Below are 21,094 nucleotides of genomic sequence, written 5' to 3' on the forward strand. Positions count from 1 at the left end.
GTATAATATCTAGAGATGTAACAGGAACACAATAATGCTACAACCACATTTGCAAATTACACTGATCCACAGTCCACAGGGCATAATATAATTGATGAAAGCAATTTCTTTTCCTAAGATTATATGGTTTTCTAACATCCTTTCTTAATTTCAACAGTTGAGCATATCCCTTAGTTCCTCACCCTCTGAAGCAGAAATATCCAGAGTGGATTAATTATTCTGTGTCACACTCTGTGTCACACTTTTGTTTTTCAAGTCTATGTTGTAAGCATTGCTTCATCTTATTGAAATCTGTTGCTTTAGAATGTCCCCTGGCATTTTGTGGTTGGCCATGTTCCTCCACGGCAGCCATTTTATACAATCATAGAATAATAGTCCAACCACCTGCACAATGCAGGACATTCACAATTACCTCCCCCCCCCCACACCCCCAGTGACCCTTACTCCATGGCCAAGATGCCCTCCCTCTCATCATCTGCTTAAGGTCATAGAATCAGCATTGCTGACAGATGGCCATCTAGTCTTTTCTTAAAAACCTCCAGGGAAGGAGAGCTTACCACCTCCTGTGGAAGCCTGTTCCACTGAGGAACCACTCTGTCAGAAAATTCTTCCTAATGTCTTGACGGAAACTCTTGATTTAATTTCAACCTGTTGGTTCTGGTCTAACTTTCTGGGGCAACAGAAAACAACTCAGCACCCTCCTCTATATGACAACCCTTCAAGTACTTGAAGATGGTTATCATATCACCTCTCAGTCTTCTCCTCTTCAGGCTAAACATACCCAGCTCCTTCAACCTTTCCTCATAGGACTTGGTCTCCAACCCCCTCATCATCTTTGTTGCCCTCCTCTGGACAAATTCCAGCTTGTCTACACCTTTCTTAAATTGCGGTGCCCAAAACTGAACATAGAACTCTAGGTGAGGTCTCACCAGAGCAGAGGAAAGAGATACCATCATTTCGCGTGATCTGTTGATACAGCCCAAGATTGCATTTGCCTTTTTAGCTACCACATCACACTGCTGACTCATATTCAGTGTTTGTTCTACTAAGACCCCAGTCACTACATTTCCCCCCTCCCAAATTCCAAGAGCATCCACAGGTCGGAGACTTTTAAAGTAGACTTTTTAAAAAATACACAATATAGTTATTGTGAAGAGCCTAATTTCCTGATCCTGGTATTGGGTCACCTACCTGCCCTAGGCCTAACCTGGCACCCAGTGACCCCATCTAATCCCCTTAACACTGGCTTCAAACTGGAACCCTGGGACTTCTTAGACATGTGCTTTAACAGAATAAGAGGCTCGCTTTAATGAGGTTTGATAGCATGCCCTGCCAAAAATGGGTCGATTCAAAATATGTATTTCCCTTGTAACCTAGAAAATTTCCAATTTAAAAGTCTGTTTCATCCTTAGCATACTGAGATCATCTGGGAAAAGGCACACATTAATGAACCAGCCAAACAAACAAGAACAGATTGAAAGAATGCTTTAGAATTACAGTATGAATTAACTAAACCAGCAAGCACTTCACAGAGAAAGAAAATGGCCATTGGAATTGGGTGGTATATATGTAAACAATACTAAATCCAATAAAGATACCCCCTCCATTAACATCTTCATCTTTTCTGGATTAAGTTTCAGTCTATTCATCTTCATACAACCGCTTCCAAGCACTAATTCAATAACAAGAGTACTTCACTTGTGCAAAATGAAAAGGAGAAATAGAGCAGGTATGATTAGCAGACTGAAGACTCTTTATCTCAAATCTCCTGATGACCTCATCTAGCAGCTTTGTGCAGAAGTTAAATAGTCTAGGCTTGGGGAACGGCAAAGCTTTGTGGCACTACACCATGCTGGCTCTCAATTGATGTGATTTAGAACCCACTTATTTGTCTTTTTGGTGGTCCACAGTATCCATAAAACTCTCCTCCAACACCACAGTTCAAAGGAATCTACTTTCTTCCTGTCAGCTTTATAATTGACCAAAAGTTCTAAAGAATGCCTACTGTGTGGATAGATCCCGATGGGCAGCCATGTTAGTCTGTCAATAGCAGTAGAATAGAGCAAGAGTCCAGTAGCATCTTAAAGACTAACAACATTTCTGGCAGTGTATGAGGTTTTGTGAGCCACAGCTCACTTCTTCAGATACCTTCTGCGTGTGCAGACAACCTCACTCATAAACTACACTGCTGGCATGCTAGAAACATTTGCCTCCTAGCACACCAATAGGCAACGCCATGCACATAATGCATCCCTCACAGCTGCCCAACACACCCATGCCCTTCTCCCCAAGGAGAGTTGTCACATGTTATTTTCAGCAGAGCTGTTCTTTTAAATTGTTATTTTTTTTAAATTCTGCAACATTTTTAATGTTAAAAAAATTCAAAGCTGCACTCTGAAGTGGTATAATCCATCCCACTACCTCAGCATTCTATTTGAGCTGGGTTGCCAGAATACTTGGGAGAAAAACACCCTGTCCTTTTAATAGAGACTTCCTGTGTAGAAATGGACACCTGAAGCTTTTCCTGGCCTGGAGATTAAAAAAAAAACATTACCAGTTAAATGTAAACAACATCAGATTAAACCTCAACTAAAGGAACAGGACTTTTTTTTTTTTACTCCAGGCAGCCGCCGACGGTGCTTGTGCAAATAAGCGATGTGCTCTTATTTAGCACCCTAGAAGTCCACTTTGAACTGATTAAGCATACGTCTTTGCTCTATACGGGTTGCAGCCCAGTTTACACGGAGATTCCCGGTGAGCGCAAAATCCCACGGGGACTTTTTGCTTTAACTAAGGTCTCAGGTAGTAGAAAAGGGCAAGAGTCCAGAAGCACCTTCAAGACTAACAAGAATATTTTCTGGTAGGGTAAGAGCTTGAAAGCTCCTACCCTGCCAGAAAATATTTTTGTTAGTCTTTAAGGTGCTACTGGACTCTTGCCCTTTTCTACTACTGCAGACAGACTAACACGGCTACCCACTGTAAGGTCTCAGGGTTGCCAGTTGCTGAAGCGGCCTCCCTCACTACCCCTTTCGACACCCGTTGGCCCTGCAGCTCCTCTTGGCCGCTTTGCCATTCAAAGCTTCGACTGCAGGTTATACATTGACAAAAGGTCCCGGCGCAGCCAGGTCAGGCTGCTTTTTGGATTTGTTTTGTTTTGTTTGTTCGTTCTGGACAACTGGCATTGCTTCGATACTCCAAATATTCCCTGCGCGGCTTCTACGAGGGCGCACAAGGGCTGCCTGTAACAGGTGGTGGTGGTGTTGGGGGGAAAGGCCCAGCTGCTGCCGCGTCTCCCAAGGCCCCTTGTTGAAACGTCTCCTAGCAACCGCGCGGCCAATAGGGAGCCGCGTGGGGGGCGGCGGCGGGGAGCGCGAGTAATCCCGCGAGGAGTGTGTGGGCGGGGCCAGGTCCGTTGGCTGCCCGCTCCCAGGCAGAAACCGCTGCGCTTCAGCCCCGACGCTGGCGACCCGGGGAGGGCCGGATAGCCCCGCCCCCTGTGCAGCAGGTGGGGAGGTGTTGTTTGCACGGTGAGAGAGGGAGGGGTCGGGGCTTGATTTCAGGAGCGGGGGGAGCAATTTATGGGCGCATGGAGGCAAATCGCGGGGGGAGGTGTTCAAGGTGCACACGTGGAGTTTGGAGCGAAGTTCACGTTTTGGGCATGCGTGGAGCGCGTGAAAAGTCGGCGTGGGGGTGGGGGGACCCATAGGCATTCTCACGCGTTTTCTGGTTTGCACAGTTTTGGCAGTCCACGGAATTCGTAACACTCATGAGACGACAAGAGTCAATGGAAAAGACAGGCATGCTAGGAGAAGTGGAGGGCAGCAGGAAGAGGAAGACCCAACAAGAGATGGATGGACCCAATAAAGGAAGCCACAGCCCTCAATTGGCAAGATCTCAGCAAGGCTGTCAAAGACAGGACGTTTGGGAGGACTTTCATTCATAGGGTCGCCATGAGTCGGAAGCGACTTGACAGCACTTAACACACAACACACAGCCTTTTTTGCAAGAGAGGATGCGTTTGTCCAGGTGTCGGAGAAGGTGGCGCCCAGTTGGGCTGCGGGGGTGGAGCTCCGGGCGGTTGGAGGCGGGCGCGCGGAGCGGTCGTGGGAGGAGCCGCGGCGCGCATTGAGCGAGAGCGGCTGTGCGGGAGTTGGTTTATTTTTAGTTGTCGTGATGCGCTTTAACTGAACTCTTGCGGATGACATTGCTGTAAGCCGCCCTGAGCCCCATCTCGGTCGGGAAAGGGCGGGGTAAAAATCCAAGACTGGATTAATTCATGCCATCGTGTTCCCTATTACTATGGTTGGTGTGAAAGCTGGACAGTGAAGAAAGCTGATAAGAAGAAAATAGACTCCTTTGAAATGTGGTGTTGGAGGAGTGTGTTACGGATACCGTGGACTGCCAAAAAACAACAACAACAAATCAGTGGGTTATAGATCAAATCAAGCCTGAACTGACCCTGGAAGCTAAAATGACTAAACTGAGGCTATCGTATTTTGGTCACATCATGAGACGACAAGAGTCAGTGGAAAAGACAGTCATGCTAGGAAAAGTTGAGGGCAGCAGGAAAAGAGGAAGACCCAACAAGAGATGGATTGACTCGATAAAGGAAGCCACAGCCTTCAATTTGCAAGATCTGAGCACGGCTGTCAAAGATAGGACATTTTGGAGGACTTTCATTCATAGGGTCGCCATGAGTCGGAAGCGACTTGGCAGCACTTAACACACACACAAAAATCTAATAAATAAATGGAAGCGATAACCCATGCAGTTTCATGACCGCACCTCGAGTCCTGGTTGGGGTGGGTGCGTCTGCCCGTTCGCCGCTTTTTAACGGGGTGGGATGGCGTGGTGCTGATTTTGATCTTTCAGTTCCCGTTTTGAAACAACTGGATGTGCATTGCTTAATCTGCTTGACCCGCAAAGAACAACCCCAGTGGATTTTTTTTTTTAAATAAACGAGACCCAATTTAGTCCCGTTGAATTCGATGTGGGTTTAAAATCAAAATATTGCCAAATATTACGGCTAGACATAGGATACAGTACGACTAATAAGAGTTATAGGTTATTAGATGGTTTTCAATGTCAATAAATGATAATTTCCGTTAATGGTCAGATTTAAGGTTAGTAACTTGTATCAGAACATAGTTACTCAGTTATCATCTACTAAATGTTTTTAAATACTAAGCTGAGTACAGTACTTTCAAGGGAACTGTATTTTATTACAGGGCACTATCAACACATAGTTATAGAATTGTAGAGGTGAGATTGAAGCTGATTCAATAATGTATTATTTTGCCAAGGCTTGGACACAGACATTGGGGGTTTCTGCACTTGTATTCCCAGCGATGTATTAAGAGTTTGAAAATGTTATAAAAAATACTGTTCGCACTTTGCTTGGCCCCTTTAGCTGTGAAGACATCTTCCAACCATTTATAAGCTGTGGTATCCAAAAACCCTTTTAAAGCGATGTTTTTTACAACATTTTCAAACTCTTAATACATTGCTGGGAATACAAAGTGCCGTAACCCATTTTTTGTTTTTTCTCTCTGTAATCCCCTTTTTGTTCTGTATCCTGCTATATAAAATTAAAACAAAAAAAATCAAATCAAAATATTGTCATGTTGCTTTGACAAACTTCTCATCACATATCACAGAGTGTGGTGGGTTATCAATGGATTATGATTTTAAGGGGCTCCAGCCAGTGTGCTACTTGGCAGGTTCCTCTGAGTCATCAGAAAAAGACACATACCTGGGTTAGCAGTTCTGTGCAATTTTCTGAACGAGAACTGTTAAGACATTTTAACATATGTCCTGTATTACTGTGACAGAAACCTAAAAGCAGAAAAGTTTTTTTCTTTGTATTTGTGTCTGTGCTACTGGTTGTCAACACTGTTTATGACTTTGTGCTATGTCAGGAACAGGCTCTAGTTTTAGAAGGATGAACATGAATGAACATGAATGACACTAACATTTCTTTTGTTTGTAGCCCAGCCAGTATGCTGATACAGTCTGAGCCCCCCCCCCCCCATCAGCTTTTTCTGGGTGTTGCATGTTATCTCATGTCAAAACAGAGACTGGCCATAAGACTTTTTAAAAAAGTTTGCATACCCTTTTCTACTTGGCCCTGTTAATGTGTCTCTTCCCCCCCTCCCCACAGTAGTCCAGTTCTTGCCTTCAAAAACAAAATAACGTTTAAGAGTAGGTATAGAATTGTGAAACTGAACTTCTGTGGCTTCTTCAGTCAACCTTTACAAAATTGTTTTTGTTTCATCAGGACAACTATGCAGTCTATGGAGGGGATTACTGTCTAATGAAAGGCCTAAGCTTTTATCAACTCTCTTTGCAGTCTAATGTTAGCAGTGTCATTCCTAGTTACGGGTAGTACTTTCTGATGGGCTGGCTCAATGCAGATGCTCACACAAAAGCTGGTGTTTGAAGTGTGTGTGCGCCAACTGTGGATTTGGTTAACTAAGGCTGACTTCGGGTTATTAGTTTTGTTTTGGCGTGGCAAAATCATCTGAACTCTCTTCAGGGTAGTATCTGGTGCTACTGAAAAATAATTTCTCCTCTAGTCAATTAATCTGGTTTCTTAGTGCCTTTTGTATGGTTTGCCCCCGTCTTATGGAATGGCTTACCCAAGGAGGTTACTAGGGCATTGTTCTTATCAGCCTTTAGGAAAACAGGTGAGACAGTCTTGTTCTATAGGCCATTTTGTTACTCTTTTTGTGGTTGCCAGTGACGCGACTACCATTTGTTATCTCAAAGTCTGTTAAATTTGTATCAGTATGTTAACCTGTGCGGTTTTTAATACTGGGGTCCTTTAGAGAAAAGTAGGATACAATAGCTTGAGTAAATAAAGGTATTGAGGAAAGGAGCAAGTGTGTAACATCTTAGGCTTTTGAGGTGATGCAGTAGTATGCGTTATTGAGAGGCCATCTGGTGTAATGTGATTGCCCTGAAGGGCTGCTGAAAATCTATTTACTTTCTGTCACTTAATTCTAAGAGCAGCCGTAGTAGAATACTTTTTATTTTATCAATGTCACAAAGTCATAAAAGCTTTTGAGAACAATTCAGTAGTTGGTTGGTTGTTAAGCCTGTTTTTCTAGTCCTGGGTAATTCATATGGTTTTAATATTTGGAAAGCGTTGCACATAAATGCTTTTAGCTAAGTTGTCATGGAAGAAATTAAATTGTCCTGAAGATTACAAATCCATTTTTATTTAAGGCTTTGCAAAGGAATACTTCTGTCACCTTGTACTTCTGGTAACTTCACTGGCAGTATAATCCTTTGCATGTTTTCTGGTGGAACATAGGGTGGTTCTGAGGATAAAATGGAAGAGAGGAGAATGATATAAGCTGTTTCGGGTCCCCATTGGGCAGAAAGGCTGTGTGTAAATGGAGGAAATAAATAAATGACGGCGTTGTTGAGCAGTGCTTAATTGTGTCCACTCTTTCTGTTGTCTGCAAACATTTGTTCCTGGATGAACTCTTAAGCACCCACCAGAAAAATCTGAGGCAGCTGTGCTGAGCCAGTCAAGTCCTGTCTCTTGTTTAAAATTGCAGGTTGTTTCAGACAGCACAAAACAGATGACCCTTAAGTACTACATAGTGCAGGAGCTCTTAACTTAGAATTCATATTGTACTACCTAACATTATACTTGCATTCAAACAATATTGGCATGCTGGTGGGTCAGGAGGGGCATTTCTCTTTATGATTATAGCCCATTCTCTTCTCCAGCTCACTTTATGTTGGGGTATTTATTTATTAGACTTACAACCCGCCCTCCCCAGCAAGCCGGCTCAGGGCGGGTAACATCATTTTAAAAATACAACAATATACACTATATGTCTGCCTCAACAGGAGGTGAGAGGATTGGTAGGAGTGTGGGTGACCCCATAGGGTTTTCAAGGCGAGAGATGCTTGGCAGTGGTTTGCCATTGCCTGCTTCTGTGTGGGCTGAGAGAGTTCCGAGAGAACTGTGACTGGCCCAAGGTCACCCAGCAGGCTTCATGTGGAGGAGTGGAAAAACAAGCCCGGATCTCCAGGTTAGAGTCTGCTGCTCCTAACCACTACACCACGCTGGCTGTCCTGGTAGGAATAGACTAGGGTAATTATACATTCTTGATCTACAATTGCTTTTGACATAGATCACCCAGGGATTATTTCTTCTTTGTCCATTTCACATGGTGACCCTTTCTTGTAGCTGTGGCCCCAGGTCGGTGGTGTAAGGTGGTGTTCACCAATTTCAGGGGGCTTGTTCTTGTCGCAGTCTTATCAACATGTGCTGCATTGTGGGGCTGTGTTCCTAGGGAATAGCCTCCACATGAAATGGACTTAGCCATATCCAAATATGGCAATGGAGATAAAAACACTGTGTTATAACTTTACTTGATTCCAGGGTGATAACTGGGCCTCTGTGGATGGCACTTGCTTCTTGGGACCCAGCCCAGAATTCTGCATCTCTTTTGTGTGCTTAGAGTTTTAGCAATCACAGATTTCCCCTGTTTTGGTGGAAAGAATAGATCTGCACGTGCTGTTGAGATGAGAGTTGGAAAAATGTTCTGATTAAAATGTTCAAATAATGATAGCAAAAGAAGGCAAATACAAGCCTGGGTCAAGTATGTCCATGCTTCATATCTAGGGTTGCTGACTTTAAGGTGGCACCTGGAGAGATCTCGCAATTACAACTGATCTCCAGGTGATCAGGATCAGTTCCTCTGGAGAAAATGGCTTCTTTAGAGGGTGGGCCCTATTGCATTATATCCTGCTGAGGTCACCCCCTCCCCAAACCCTGCTCTCCCCAGGCTCCCATGTTTAGCTCGCCTAATATGATTGATTTTGCAGCACAACAGCCCTGACAGCTATAGATAAACAGATACTATATTTATGTATGTGGAGCAGAATTTTTTCCTCCCCAAATCACTGAGTGAGATCTAAAGACCAATTTGCCCTATCTTGCTGCTTGCGTTCAGGCTGAATCTGAGGAAACTTTTTCAAGGTGGCCATATGGTACATAGATTTAGTAGCTTCTCTATCACTTGTTGAACTCATCCATCAGTATATAATAAGGTTTGTATGTTGCTGTTCTTGAAAACCCACCACATGTCAGATTGCAAAGAGTTAAATTGCATTAGTGCTCCTGTGAATTATTGATTGATATTAATGTAAAGCCCAAGTATGTCTTGGCTTTACTCATTTTAGGTAAAATTAAACCAAGTAATGTCATTTTGCCTTTGGGGATTCTGCCAGAGTCTGCCGTGATTCTGCTATTGGTCTTAGCACATCCTGATATCCAGGATGTAGAGTACACTGAAAGATGTCTTGGAGAAACGAAGTGGTAATGTCACCAACTTCCAGTAGAGAACTTTATAACAAATAAAGATTTACTTGAAGAAGTAAGCCATCGCCTACAAAAGTTCATGAATTCCATGAAGGATATGATAGTCTTCTAGACAGTACAGAACTCTTTTGGCATACCTGCACTGCAAAATTAAACTGTCAGTGTGTGTGTGTGTGTGTGTGTGTTAAGTGCCGTCAAGTCGCTTCCGACTCATGGCGACCCTATGAATCAAAATGTCCTATCTGCCTTTCCCCCAAGGAACTAGAGTTCTGTAAGAAGACTAGGATCTCTAATAAAGAGAATGGTCAACACTGAACTACAATTCTCAAAATTCTTTGGAGGGAGCCAAGGCAGTTTTATTGGTGTCATACCAATTTACGTTTTTTGTGTACACTCATTGTTCTTCTTGTAACACTCTAACATAACCACTCCTGGAATATGTATGGGTTTTTATACTGACAACATGGAGCCTATTTGATTAATACTTTCTGAAGAGAATTCAGCTTCATATAAGTTGTGAATGTGTATTTGACCATCTTTCTAACTGCAGGAGGAAAGCAATGAATGAACCAACCCACATATGTCATGTTTATTAATTAGAATATCATATCTATGAGGAGAAAATTGGTTGTTGGGAACAAACCACATCGCATTAATCACTGGATAGCCATGTACTCTCAGTGGTTTTACTGTGCTAAAAATTCTGAGATCGTTTGAAAGCTCAACCTTTTCCAGGTTTCTCTCTTGAAAATACTGATTGAATTGGTCTTCAGGGTGATAGTGAGATCCATTTTTGACATCACATCTTTCAGAAAGTAAATTCTCTTGTAGCAGAGTGAGGGATCCTTTCAATTATGGAAGTTGCAATTTTTTAAAAAAACTTTTCTATAGGCGCAGTAAAAATGCATATTGCCAATGTATTCATTTGTATGATATATTGACCCCCCCCCAATAAACAGTAGGTTGGATCCAAACCACCACCAGTGGAGACAAGGTAGTGGGGCAGGTCTTCCCCACCTCCCTCCTCCTGCTTCAGCCCCTTGAAATTCTGCTCCGGTCGGGGAACCCCCAGGGATGAGGGCTTAAACTGGGACTCCACAATGGAAGGGGCTAATTGGCAAAGATTAACCTCCTAAGCCCAGTGGAAGTGCCAGTATTGGATCCAAACTGTTAATATCTTGTTTTCCCTTTGCATTGTCTTCTTCTAAATACTGACCGGCTGAGTCTTATTTTATTTTTCATAACATGATAAAAGCAAAGAGATGATGTGAAATGAAACTACATGTTTCTGATGAGCCTCTGAGTTATAAAACCTGTGTAATGGTCATAGGAGCCACTTCATCATGCGTGGAGTGATGCACACAGAAGACAAATTGCATTAGATAAATTGCCTTGTTATTGTCAGTTTGCAGGGAGCCAGTACCTTGTTTTAAATTTGAGATTTGCCTATCACATATCAAACTATCTTTCTAGCAAAGCATTTTCAAGTATTTGTCTAGTCATGGGAATCTAAAAGTCCAGAAAAAAGTACTTAAGGAAATACAATGTCTACAATGCCTGCTTTAACTTCCACTTTTAATTACATCAGTTAATCTAAAACATTCTTGCTATTTTAGGATATGCTTACGTAGGAGGCTTAACCCACAGTGATCCTAATGCTTCTCTGCTGAAGCAGTTGATCAGGTACTCTGGATGCGTTTGTTGCTATGGGAGATCGGAACACTCCTGCAGTTCCAGCACAATTACCAGGTAGAGTACTGAAGTCAAAAGTTGAATGTGGGTGTGTTTAATGCAGGGAATAAATAGCGATATCTGTTTATGGACTGCTCAATAACTGCTACTCTGTAAATACCCAACTTGTTTTTCAAAATGGAAATTCAGAATGATGTGGCTTTATAACGCATTGCAATTGCTGGCTTTTCCCAGAATTGAATAGTCATTTAACATTGCACTTTTGGAGTCCTAACAGTACACTAACGTGTTCTGAAGAAAAGGAAGGTTTGTCATAAAATACTTCATTAAAGAAGAATGGTATCAGTAATATTTAATTTATAGGCTGCCTTGTCATAATAAGTCCAAGGTGGCTGAAAAGTAAAATACAATACAATAAAGTCACAAAACCTCAATACATAAAATAATGTTAAGCATATGGAAGAACTATTTTGTTATTTAATCAAATGTGAAGTTTCATAGCAAGACTTAGCATCAGGAATGTTTTGAAATTGCTCTGATAAATAATTTGTTGGGAGTTTTCTTCCTTATACCTAAATAATTCTAAATGATTAGCTGACAGCGACCTTCTGGAGTTGCCATTTTTGTTCTCCGCTGGACAAGAATTACACTAATAAGCAGTAGTGTGCCTGATCTGCTTGATAATATTTGGGTTTTTCTTTTCCGTAGATAACAATATCCCTTGGTATACCTCAGCCAAAAAGATGTCCCCCTCAAGCTTAAGTGTACTCGTTCTAAGCTCTCCACTGCCTTTGTCCCAAAGCGCGCACAGTTTTACCAGTGCCTTCTGCACAGAAGAGAATGTTGAACAGAGCCTCTCCTATCTTAACACGGTAAATCAGCTGGTTGAGGAATTGCATTTTTTTTTAATGCGGAGAAGCTCTCTTGGCGTATTCCCCACCCCCTTGTGCCTGCTTAGCGACAGAAGTGGTGGTGGGATTTGATGCTTCTCTGAACACTGTCTGAAGTAACTGCATAGAAAAGAGGGATTGGTTTTAATTAGTTTCTCTCTCCTGTGGTAGGAACTGACCACTCTTGGCTTCCCTTCGCTTTATGCTGACTCCAAAGGTAAAGAGTTGCATGTCGTGTCAGTTTTAAACTGTATGAATGAACTGCTCCAGCTCCAGCACAAACATCTTCGAGCTCGGGAAGAAGCAGAAACTCAGCATCTCAAACTAAGCAGCGATATGGATCATCTGCAGAATTGCTATGCTAAATTAAAGGTACAATAACTTTTTTGATATCTCTCTGTCGATATCTATCTGGCATCTTTTTATCCAGTCTTTCTACCAAATTGCTCAGGGTGGTGTACAGGGTTCTCGCTCTGGAAGAGGAGGTCATCTGTAATCTGGGTGTTTCCGTTCCTCTTGCTTCTGGGAGGCAGGACTAAATTTTGACTTCCTGTCCCTAGGGAAACGCCCCCTCATTTCCAGTTCTTTCCTGCCTCGCATCGGGAGAGCAGGCTCTGTCAGCAGCTCTCTGCTATTTCCTCTTTAGAAGACTAATTTTTCTAATTTCTTTCTTCTTCCTCTTAGAGGACTAATATTTCTACCTTCTACTCTATACTGTTTTTTATCTGTCCTCCTGCTATTCAGTGCAACTAGGCCCTTTTAGTCAGGTCTTTTCCCGCCAAATCAAAATGGCGGACGTTCCCCCTGACCCCTTTATTGCACTGGAGGATTTGGACCCCGGCTTGCTTGTCCCAGCCCCGCAAGTCCACCAAAAGCCCCCTGGCAGCCACTCCGGTGGCTCTAAGGGGAGGAGCAAGAAGAAGCGGGGAGACAGTTCCCTTAAGAGGAAAGGAGCCGACGCGGCTCAGGCAAAAAGCGCTAAAAGAACTTGCGCACCTACTGTTTCCCGCTCTCTTGCTGCGGCCGCGCCGCTCAGGCTCTCCTCCGTAGCGAAGGGGCCGGAGATCCCGACGGCTCCAGCAGCGCCGCAAGCCGCAACCACAGAGAACCCTCCAGCCGGTAAGGCGCAGACTCCCTCCTCGGAGGGTAACGCGCTCTCCTCCTTATCCGCCATAGAAGCGGCGGGACTACTGTCCCTCAAAGCGGAGCTTTCGGCACTAATTAAGGATGCCTTTGTAGAAGGCATCAGAGCGGTACAGCTCTCTTCCCCAACCTCCTCTGTCCGGGACCCCTCTGAACTCTCTGTCAGTGACCCGGGGGAGGGCCCCAGTTCCCAACCACCCCAAAGGGAGGGAAGGAGCCAGTGGCTTACCAAGGCAGCCCTCAAGCCCCCCCCGGCCAAACAAGCCTCTGCCACAGTCACCTTTTCTCCAGCTTCCTCTGGCGATGAGAGGGAGGAAGGCGAGTTCTCATCCGAAGGAGAGGACCTCGCTACTGAGGAGAAACAACTTAGGTTATTTAGCCCTGATGACTATCAATCTTTGCTATCCAAGACATTAGCAGCCCTTGACTTAAATGCAACTCCTGACTCCCAGCCCCAAGAGAAGCAGCTAGGAGCCAAAGAGTTTTTCCACATGCACCATGCCACTCCACGTGTAGCCCCCGTCCCTGATTATTTTTTAACCCTTATTAATGCAGAGTGGGAAAAGCCCCTGGCTTCTCGCCAACCTCCAGCAGTGGTTAAGAAGCTTTACAACATAGCTAGTAACTCTGCTGAAATATTCAAGATCCCCCTAGTGGAATCTGCAGTCACTGCTCTCCATACCTCTGACCTAGTCACAGAGGAGGGCCAGGGCCTTATTAGGGATCCTGTAGACCGCAAGGCCGATCTGGCTTGCAAGAAGTCCCACGACGCAGCGGCTTGGGCCATCCAAGCATCCATTACTTCAGCCCTGGTCTCTCGTGCGGCAATAGTCTGGACCAGGAAACTAGGTCAACTTATCCCAGAGGACGACAAAAACGCTTTGGAGGGGGTTTCTAGGATTTTGAAAGCCGTGTCCTTTCTAGCCGACTCCTCTTTAGACACAATGGCCTTCGCAGCTAGGTCCATGGCAACTACGGCAGCGGCTAGAAGGGCGCTATGGATCCGCCCTTGGCAGGTGGAGCACAGATCTAAAACAGTTTTAATGGGGTTCCCCTTCCAAGGAAAGAAGCTTTTTGGGGAAAAGCTGGAAGAAATATTGGTCGAAACGAAGGACAAGAAGAAGGCCTTACCCAAGGTCTTCCGTAAGGAACAAAAAGGTTTTTCCTCCCAGGGTTCCTTTCGCACCTCCCATACCCTATCTCGTTACAGACCGGAGCAAAGAAGAAATCAGTGGAGCTCCTCCAGGGGATCCTTTCGGAGAGGGGGCCGTTTCTCCAAGTCCCCCCGCTTCACCAACTTCCAGGGAGAAAGGAGCGACAAACCTTTTCGTCCATCAAAACAGTGACGCTCCCGTCCAGCCTGTGGGGGGCAGGCTGACTCAATTCCGTCATCAGTGGAAAACCTCCCACCCAGATGCCTGGGTCTTCAGCATCATCAATCAGGGCTACCAGCTGGAACTAGTCACCATACCTCCAGACCGCATGGTAGCATTGACACGCCCTTCAAACAAAGAAAAACAGCTCAGAACAGCAGAAGCCATCCGTCACCTGCTCGACATTCAAGCCATCGAGCCAGTGAATCCACAGGAGAACTCATTGGGAGTTTACTCCTATTTCTTCACAGTGCCAAAGAGAAACGGAGATTGGAGGGCTATCCTCGACCTCAAGTTCCTCAACAGACACGTCCACAAGAGGCGCTTCAGGATGGAGACTCTCTGCTCGATCACAGAGGCTCTACAACCGCAGGACTTCCTCACATCCATAGACTTAAAGGAAGCCTACCTGCATATCATGATACATCCCCTCCATCGAAAATACCTCCGTTTCCGTTTTCAACACAGGCACTACCAGTTCCGGGCGCTCCCCTTCGGCTTGTCATCCGCCCCTCGGGTCTTCACGAAGGTCCTCGTAACCTTGATAGCCCGGGCACGGCAGAGGGGGATACGACTGCACCCCTACTTAGACGACATTCTGATCTGTGCGTCATCAAGGGATCTTTGTCTCAATCACACAATGATAGTTATGGAGCTTTTGGAAGCCCACGGTTTTCTGATAAACAAGAAAAAGAGCCATCTTTCTCCTTCCCGGCATCTGCTTCACTTGGGAGTCTACATAGATACAGTCTCCAATACTCTGACGCTTCCAGAGGACAAGGTGACCAAGATCTCCTCCATGGCCAAGTTCACTCTCCTCTCCAAGTCATCTCAGATCATCAACCTGGCAAAACTACAGGGTCTTATGATTTCCACCATTCCAGCCGTAAGGTGGGCCAGACTCCACGCCAGGACGCTGCAGTGGTTTCTTCGTCCGTATCAAAGGGAGATTTCATCCAGGTCTCACAAACGTCTGGTTCTTCCCAAAGCCGTCAAGTCGAGCCTTCGATGGTGGGCCTGCCCCAGCAACCTCTCTCAGGGTCTTCAATATATCACCCCTGCTCCGATCCAGTTGTTTACCGATGCATCCCTCACGGGTTGGGGAGCCACCCTTCTCAACCAGCCGGCTCAGGGACTCTGGAACTCGAAGGAACGGCTTATGAACATCAACGCCCTGGAAATCAGAGCCATCCGGATGGCCCTACTGCATTTTCATGCCCAGGTCAGGAACCAACACCTTCTCATCAGGACCGACAATGTGGCAGCGAAAGCGCACATAAACAAACAGGGGGGCTCTCGGTCATTGAACCTACACAGAGAGGCCAAGCTCATTCTTTCCTGGGCGGAGATCCATCTCGCCTCCATTTCCGCGGAACATATCCAGGGGATAGTCAATACTCAAGCGGACTGGCTGAGCAGACGGAGTCTGGACGAGTCAGAGTGGTCTCTGCATCCAGAAACCTTTCTTCTTCTCTCCCAGCGCCTGGGTTTTCCGCAGGTAGACCTTTTCGCTTCAGCTACCAACCACCTGCTCCCAAGATTCTTTACCCGTTACCAACATCCCCAAGCGGAAATGACGGATGCTCTATTGTCTCCGTGGCCGAAGGTCCTCCTCTACGCCTTCCCTCCCCTTCCACTCATCCCCAGAGTTTTGAGACGAGTAAGGCTTCTGAAAGCATCCATCATACTGATCGCCCCCTTTTGGCCGAGGCGTCCCTGGTTTCCAACTCTCGTGGAAATGTCAGTCTGCGACCCATGGCGACTCCCAATGCGACAAGATCTACTCAAACAGGGTCCAATCTGCCACCCGGACCCGGGGTGGTATCGCTTGACCGCATGGTTGTTGAAAGGGACCGGCTCTTAGCCTTAGGCTACGACCCAGACATTGCAGATACCATCGTCACGTCTCGGCGGCCATCCACACGTCGCATCTATGGCACGACCTGGAAGACCTTTGTTAGGTGGTGTAGACGCAAACATGTGAACCCTCTAAAACCTCGAGTTTCTCACCTGTTGTCCTTTCTCCAAGACGGGCGCCTCAAGGGCCTCAAGCCAGCCACACTTCGCCGACAACTTGCCGCAATAGCCACCTTGGTTCCCAAGATTTCAGGCATCCAGATCACTAAGCATCCACATGTTAAGGCCTTCCTTAGAGGGGTCAGTCTTTCCTCCCCAGCAGTGGCCCATAGATTTCCCACGTGGAGTCTCCACACTGTTTTATCCGCTCTCACCAAGGCACCTTTCGAACCTTTACGATCTACCGATCTAAGGCATCTAAGAATGAAGGTCTTGTTCCTGACAGCCGTTACTTCAGCTCGAAGGGTCTCAGAGCTTGGGGCCCTATCGGTTAGACCAGAATTATGTGCCTTTCATAGGGATAAGGTGGTTCTTCGCCCAGATCCGTCTTTTCTCCCAAAGGTCAACACCAAATTCCATAGGGAACAAGACTTAGTGCTGCCCTCCTTCTGCCCCAACCCCCAGCACCCCAAAGAGAGAGAGTGGCACACTCTAGACCTCAGGAGGGCGCTCAAAATTTACATCTCGCGCACTGAGGGCATCAGGACATCTGAATCCCTGTTTATCAATTTGTCAGCCCCGAACAAAGGCAAACCCATGTCTCGCGCGGCAATAAGTCGCACCATCAGATCCTGCATTACTCAGGCCTATAGCTCCAGCAGGTTGGCCGTGCCGCAGGGCATCACGGCCCATTCCGTCAGGAGTGCCGCCACCACGGCTGCCCTCCACCGGCAGGCTTCCCTAGAGGAAATCTGCAAGGCGGCGACTTGGTCGTCCGTCTCCACGTTCGTTCGCCACTATAAATTGAATCTGTTCGCTTCTGCAGACGCGGCCTTTGGCCGTAGGGTCCTTCAGAGCGTTCTGCAAAATTCATAACCCACCCGGGCCGGGGACAGCTCTTGTAAGTCCCAGATTACAGATGACCTCCTCTTCCAGAGCGAGAACGAGCCTTGGATACTCACTGTGAAGGCTCCTTCTGCTCTGGAATACGGAGGTCATCTGGCCCACCTCTCAGGAATTTTGCATCTTAAGTCTAGGATTAGCTAGTTCGTTTGGGGATCTAGCAAATCTTTTCCCTATCCACAAAGGAGCCACGGCTCCTAGTTGAATGCTGTTACTAACACTTGTTATTTCTCGCAGTTACTGTTGTTTTTTCTCCTAAGACCTTCCTGTCCTTAAAAAAAAAAAAAAAAAAAAAGTTTAGGTGTTTTTTGTACCCTATGGCTCGGAAAGTTTTAAACTGGAAATGAGGGGGCGTTTCCCTAGGGACAGGAAGTCAAAATTTAGTCCTGCCTCCCAGAAGCAAGAGGAACGGAAACACCCAGATTACAGATGACCTCCGTATTCCAGAGCAGAAGGAGCCTTCACAGTGAGTATCCAAGGCTCGTTCTCCCTACCCTGTTTCATCCTCACAACAGCCGTGTGAGATATATTAAGCTGAGGGAGGGAAAAGAGTGACTGGGCCAGGGTTATCCAGTGAATTTCACAGCACAATGTGGATTTGAACCCAGATCTCCCAACAGCCCAGTCTGGTGTTCTAACAGCAACTCTACACTGAAGTTCCTGCTTAACAAACACTTCGAACTTTTGAGAAAGTTCTAGTTTTTTTCCTTACCAGGAAGTTTGCTAGTCAAATTAATATGAAGGATAAGTTGAGTATTGGGGAGTTATAAATTCTGATCTCGCCCCCATGCCCAAAGGCATGTTTCATGTACTGTCTAGCTTCTGTACCCAGAAGTGCAGGAATTTGTCATTAGTACCCTTGTAATTAATTTCTAATCAACTAAAAGCTGAGGCCAGACTAGGACTTAAAACTTTAAATCTGCTTTACTTGATCCAAAGAGACTACCTTGTGTCTGACCTTATTAATGTTGCAGTCAAAGCAGGCAGTTAGACAATTTTCTGTAGAGTCCTTAACTCCTGTCCTGGTGTGGGATTCAAAATTAAGGCAGTGACTTAAACATGCAATTTTTTTGTCCAAGCAAGTGATACATTTTTCATTTATTTAATCAATGGAGGCATTCAGCCAATGTAATTATGCAATTCTTCCAAAGTTGCTGAAGTTAGGTTGTTTGTGCAGCAGCTATCTTCTTACAGCTAAGAGAAAGGTCATTCTGTACAGGCAGGCTTCATAGCACTGTTCTTCATTCAGAGCAGTGGTATGGTGGATATACATGCAGTTTTCTGTTTAAGGCAGCACAGTTCTGTCTTCATTTTACATTTGGTGTGGTCTTGTTGGTTACATGTGTGGCTCTCTCCTTCCCTCTTCAAGTCTTAGAATGATAATGCATCTTAGATTATCAATTAAATGGATTGCTGTATGTTCAGCTGCTGTAGTGTGCTAATGCAGTGCTATAGCAACTACATGTGGTACTGTCCTTGAATACACTGCTATGGGCAAAGCTCAGTTTGCCACGTGCCAGTGCTCATCCCGCCTCACCCCAGATGTGGCTGTAGGTGGCAAGCTGAAGTGGAATAACTGCAATCAAGTAGGGAAGAAATGTCGAAATGTTATCCTACTCAGTTTGATCCATGAGTGCAGCTAGCATTCCAGTGCTCTAAAATGCCAGAGTATTAGTAGCCAATATGCATTGACATATTCTGGTAAATATGAAGTTGCAAATGCTTTTATTTTTGGCCCCTTTTAATAGGAACAGCTGGAAACCTCTAGAAGAGAAACAGTCGGGCTTCAAGAAAGAGATAGACAACTGCAATGCAAGAACAGAAACTTGCACCAATTACTCAAAAATGAAAAAGATGAGGTTAGTCAGCCTGCAGTGTGTGGTAACTGTCTCTTTGGTGGGCTGGGAGGCTTTCTTGAGTAGGCTCGTCTTTCATTTTATAGGAAGTGCACTAGGGGAGGAGTTGTTGACACTTGTCCTGGCTGCAGTCTTGTATGATTGCATGGCAGGTGAATTTGTCATGAAGGTCTCTATGCAGTTTGTGATTCCTCGTGATGTAGATCTATTTTAAGGTGCTCTTTGACCACTGTGCACATGGTGGTGTATATTGGAATGACTGTGGCCAGGATATTACTATTATATTTTTATTATTAGTTATACCCTGCCATCGTGGTTTAGTGGTTAAGAGCGGTGGTTTGGAGCGGTGGAGTCTGATCTGGTAAACCGGGTTTGATTCCCCACTCCTCCACCTGAGCGGCAGAGGCTAATCTGGGGAACCGGGTTGGTTTCGCCACTCCTACACACAAAGCCAGCTGGGTGACCTTGGGCAAGTCACACTCAGCCCTACCTACCTCACAGGGTGTCTGTTGCGGGGAGGGGAAGGGAAGGTGATTGTAAGCAGGTTTGATTCTCCCTTAAGTGGTAGAGAAAGTCGGCATATAAAAACCAGCTCTTCTTCTTCTGCCCAATGGAAACCCAAAGCATCTTACATCATTCTCCTCTTGTCCATTGTATCTCACAACAACCCTGTGAGGTAGATTAGGCTGACTGTGTGTGACTGGCCTGGAGTCACCTGCAAGCTTCTAAGTGTTATCATGGTGTCATGTGTTAGGGTCTGTATGTTTTAAAACTAGATATGACCAAGTACTTTCGTACATAAGAAACTTGAGGATGGTGGTATGATGGGATGACTGGTATTTCATACAAATTGTTAAATCTGGTAATTTTGAACTTGATTTTAATAATGTCTGCATTCAGAAGATGTTGGTAGAACCTTCATTGGCAAAATAATTGCAAAGTTTTCCAATCCTACTGGCTGATTATCTTGCCTCATTTTGAAGTCACTTTGTGCTTCTAGAGAACTTGGTACCCTATTTGTCCTTTATTACTAGAATCAACAAGGCTTATTTATAGAGTTGCTTATATTGGGCTCAAATTAAGGGGAATCAAGAGCCCCTGTTTTTTTTTTAAAGGGTCACTGTGCTTGCCTTTTTTTCATTCAAAACCAGCTAAGTCAAACAAGCACTTATTTACATAAACACAAAGAAGAAAAGTACAAAGAGAGCAGAAGCACAAAAACTTTATTTCTATAAAAGATATTTCTTTCTAAAATTTTCCTATAAAAGATAACCTCACAGACTAATAGCCAAACGGTTGAATACATTCCAATATCTCGCCCTTGATTTTATCCAGTGGATTATACGAATTCCAAAAATGTATAAAGGGAGATCAAGTTCTTACCCACATACATTTATAGTTTGTGATCTTACCTATAAGCGTTACATGTCAACTTCTACATAGCCAATGTCTCTCTCCCAACCCCGGGGTTAGTTGTGTTTCCAAACCTGGGCCAACATAATTTTTACTACAGTAATTGCTGTAAGTTACTGTGTTCTTTTCTAAATTCCCACTGATACTTCCCTGAAGAAGTAAATTAAAAAATTTCCTACCATATTGATTATTTCTTTGTGTATTCTAAAATTGTTGAACCAATTCACAGCACCACCACATATGTACTAAAGTACCCTTGTGAGGACCCCACCCCTTTCTCCAGTTGAGACCCCTCACTCAGATAGTAGGGCTCCCCTTTTATTTTGGACTCAGTTGTTTTATTAGGCACCCCCTTTTACAGCCTAAGGGCCAGGGGATCTGAAACTTTGGGAGTCTCTTAAAGGCACTGAGTTCAGCCATGACATCAGCAATTCCCAGGAATGAAGAGGAAGGTTGTTGCTGCAA

General features: G+C 44.9%; 1 protein-coding gene across 1 annotated transcript in view; it reads left to right on the forward strand.

The window, feature by feature from the left end:
- The first annotated feature begins 3,472 nt into the window (after window positions 1–3,472).
- The window catches only part of SSX2IP (SSX family member 2 interacting protein), a 33,070-nt gene continuing 15,448 nt past the window's right edge, over window positions 3,473–21,094 (forward strand). The window contains exons 1-5 of the mRNA XM_056844322.1: window positions 3,473–3,505; window positions 10,960–11,092; window positions 11,744–11,907; window positions 12,097–12,297; window positions 19,109–19,219. Coding sequence (XP_056700300.1) covers window positions 11,050–11,092; window positions 11,744–11,907; window positions 12,097–12,297; window positions 19,109–19,219 — 519 coding nt within the window. The 5' untranslated portion in view covers window positions 3,473–3,505; window positions 10,960–11,049. The remainder of the gene's footprint in view (window positions 3,506–10,959; window positions 11,093–11,743; window positions 11,908–12,096; window positions 12,298–19,108; window positions 19,220–21,094) is intronic.

Source organism: Euleptes europaea, chromosome 2 (assembly GCF_029931775.1).
Source record: "Euleptes europaea isolate rEulEur1 chromosome 2, rEulEur1.hap1, whole genome shotgun sequence".
In the NCBI taxonomy this organism is placed as follows: domain Eukaryota; kingdom Metazoa; phylum Chordata; class Lepidosauria; order Squamata; family Sphaerodactylidae; genus Euleptes; species Euleptes europaea.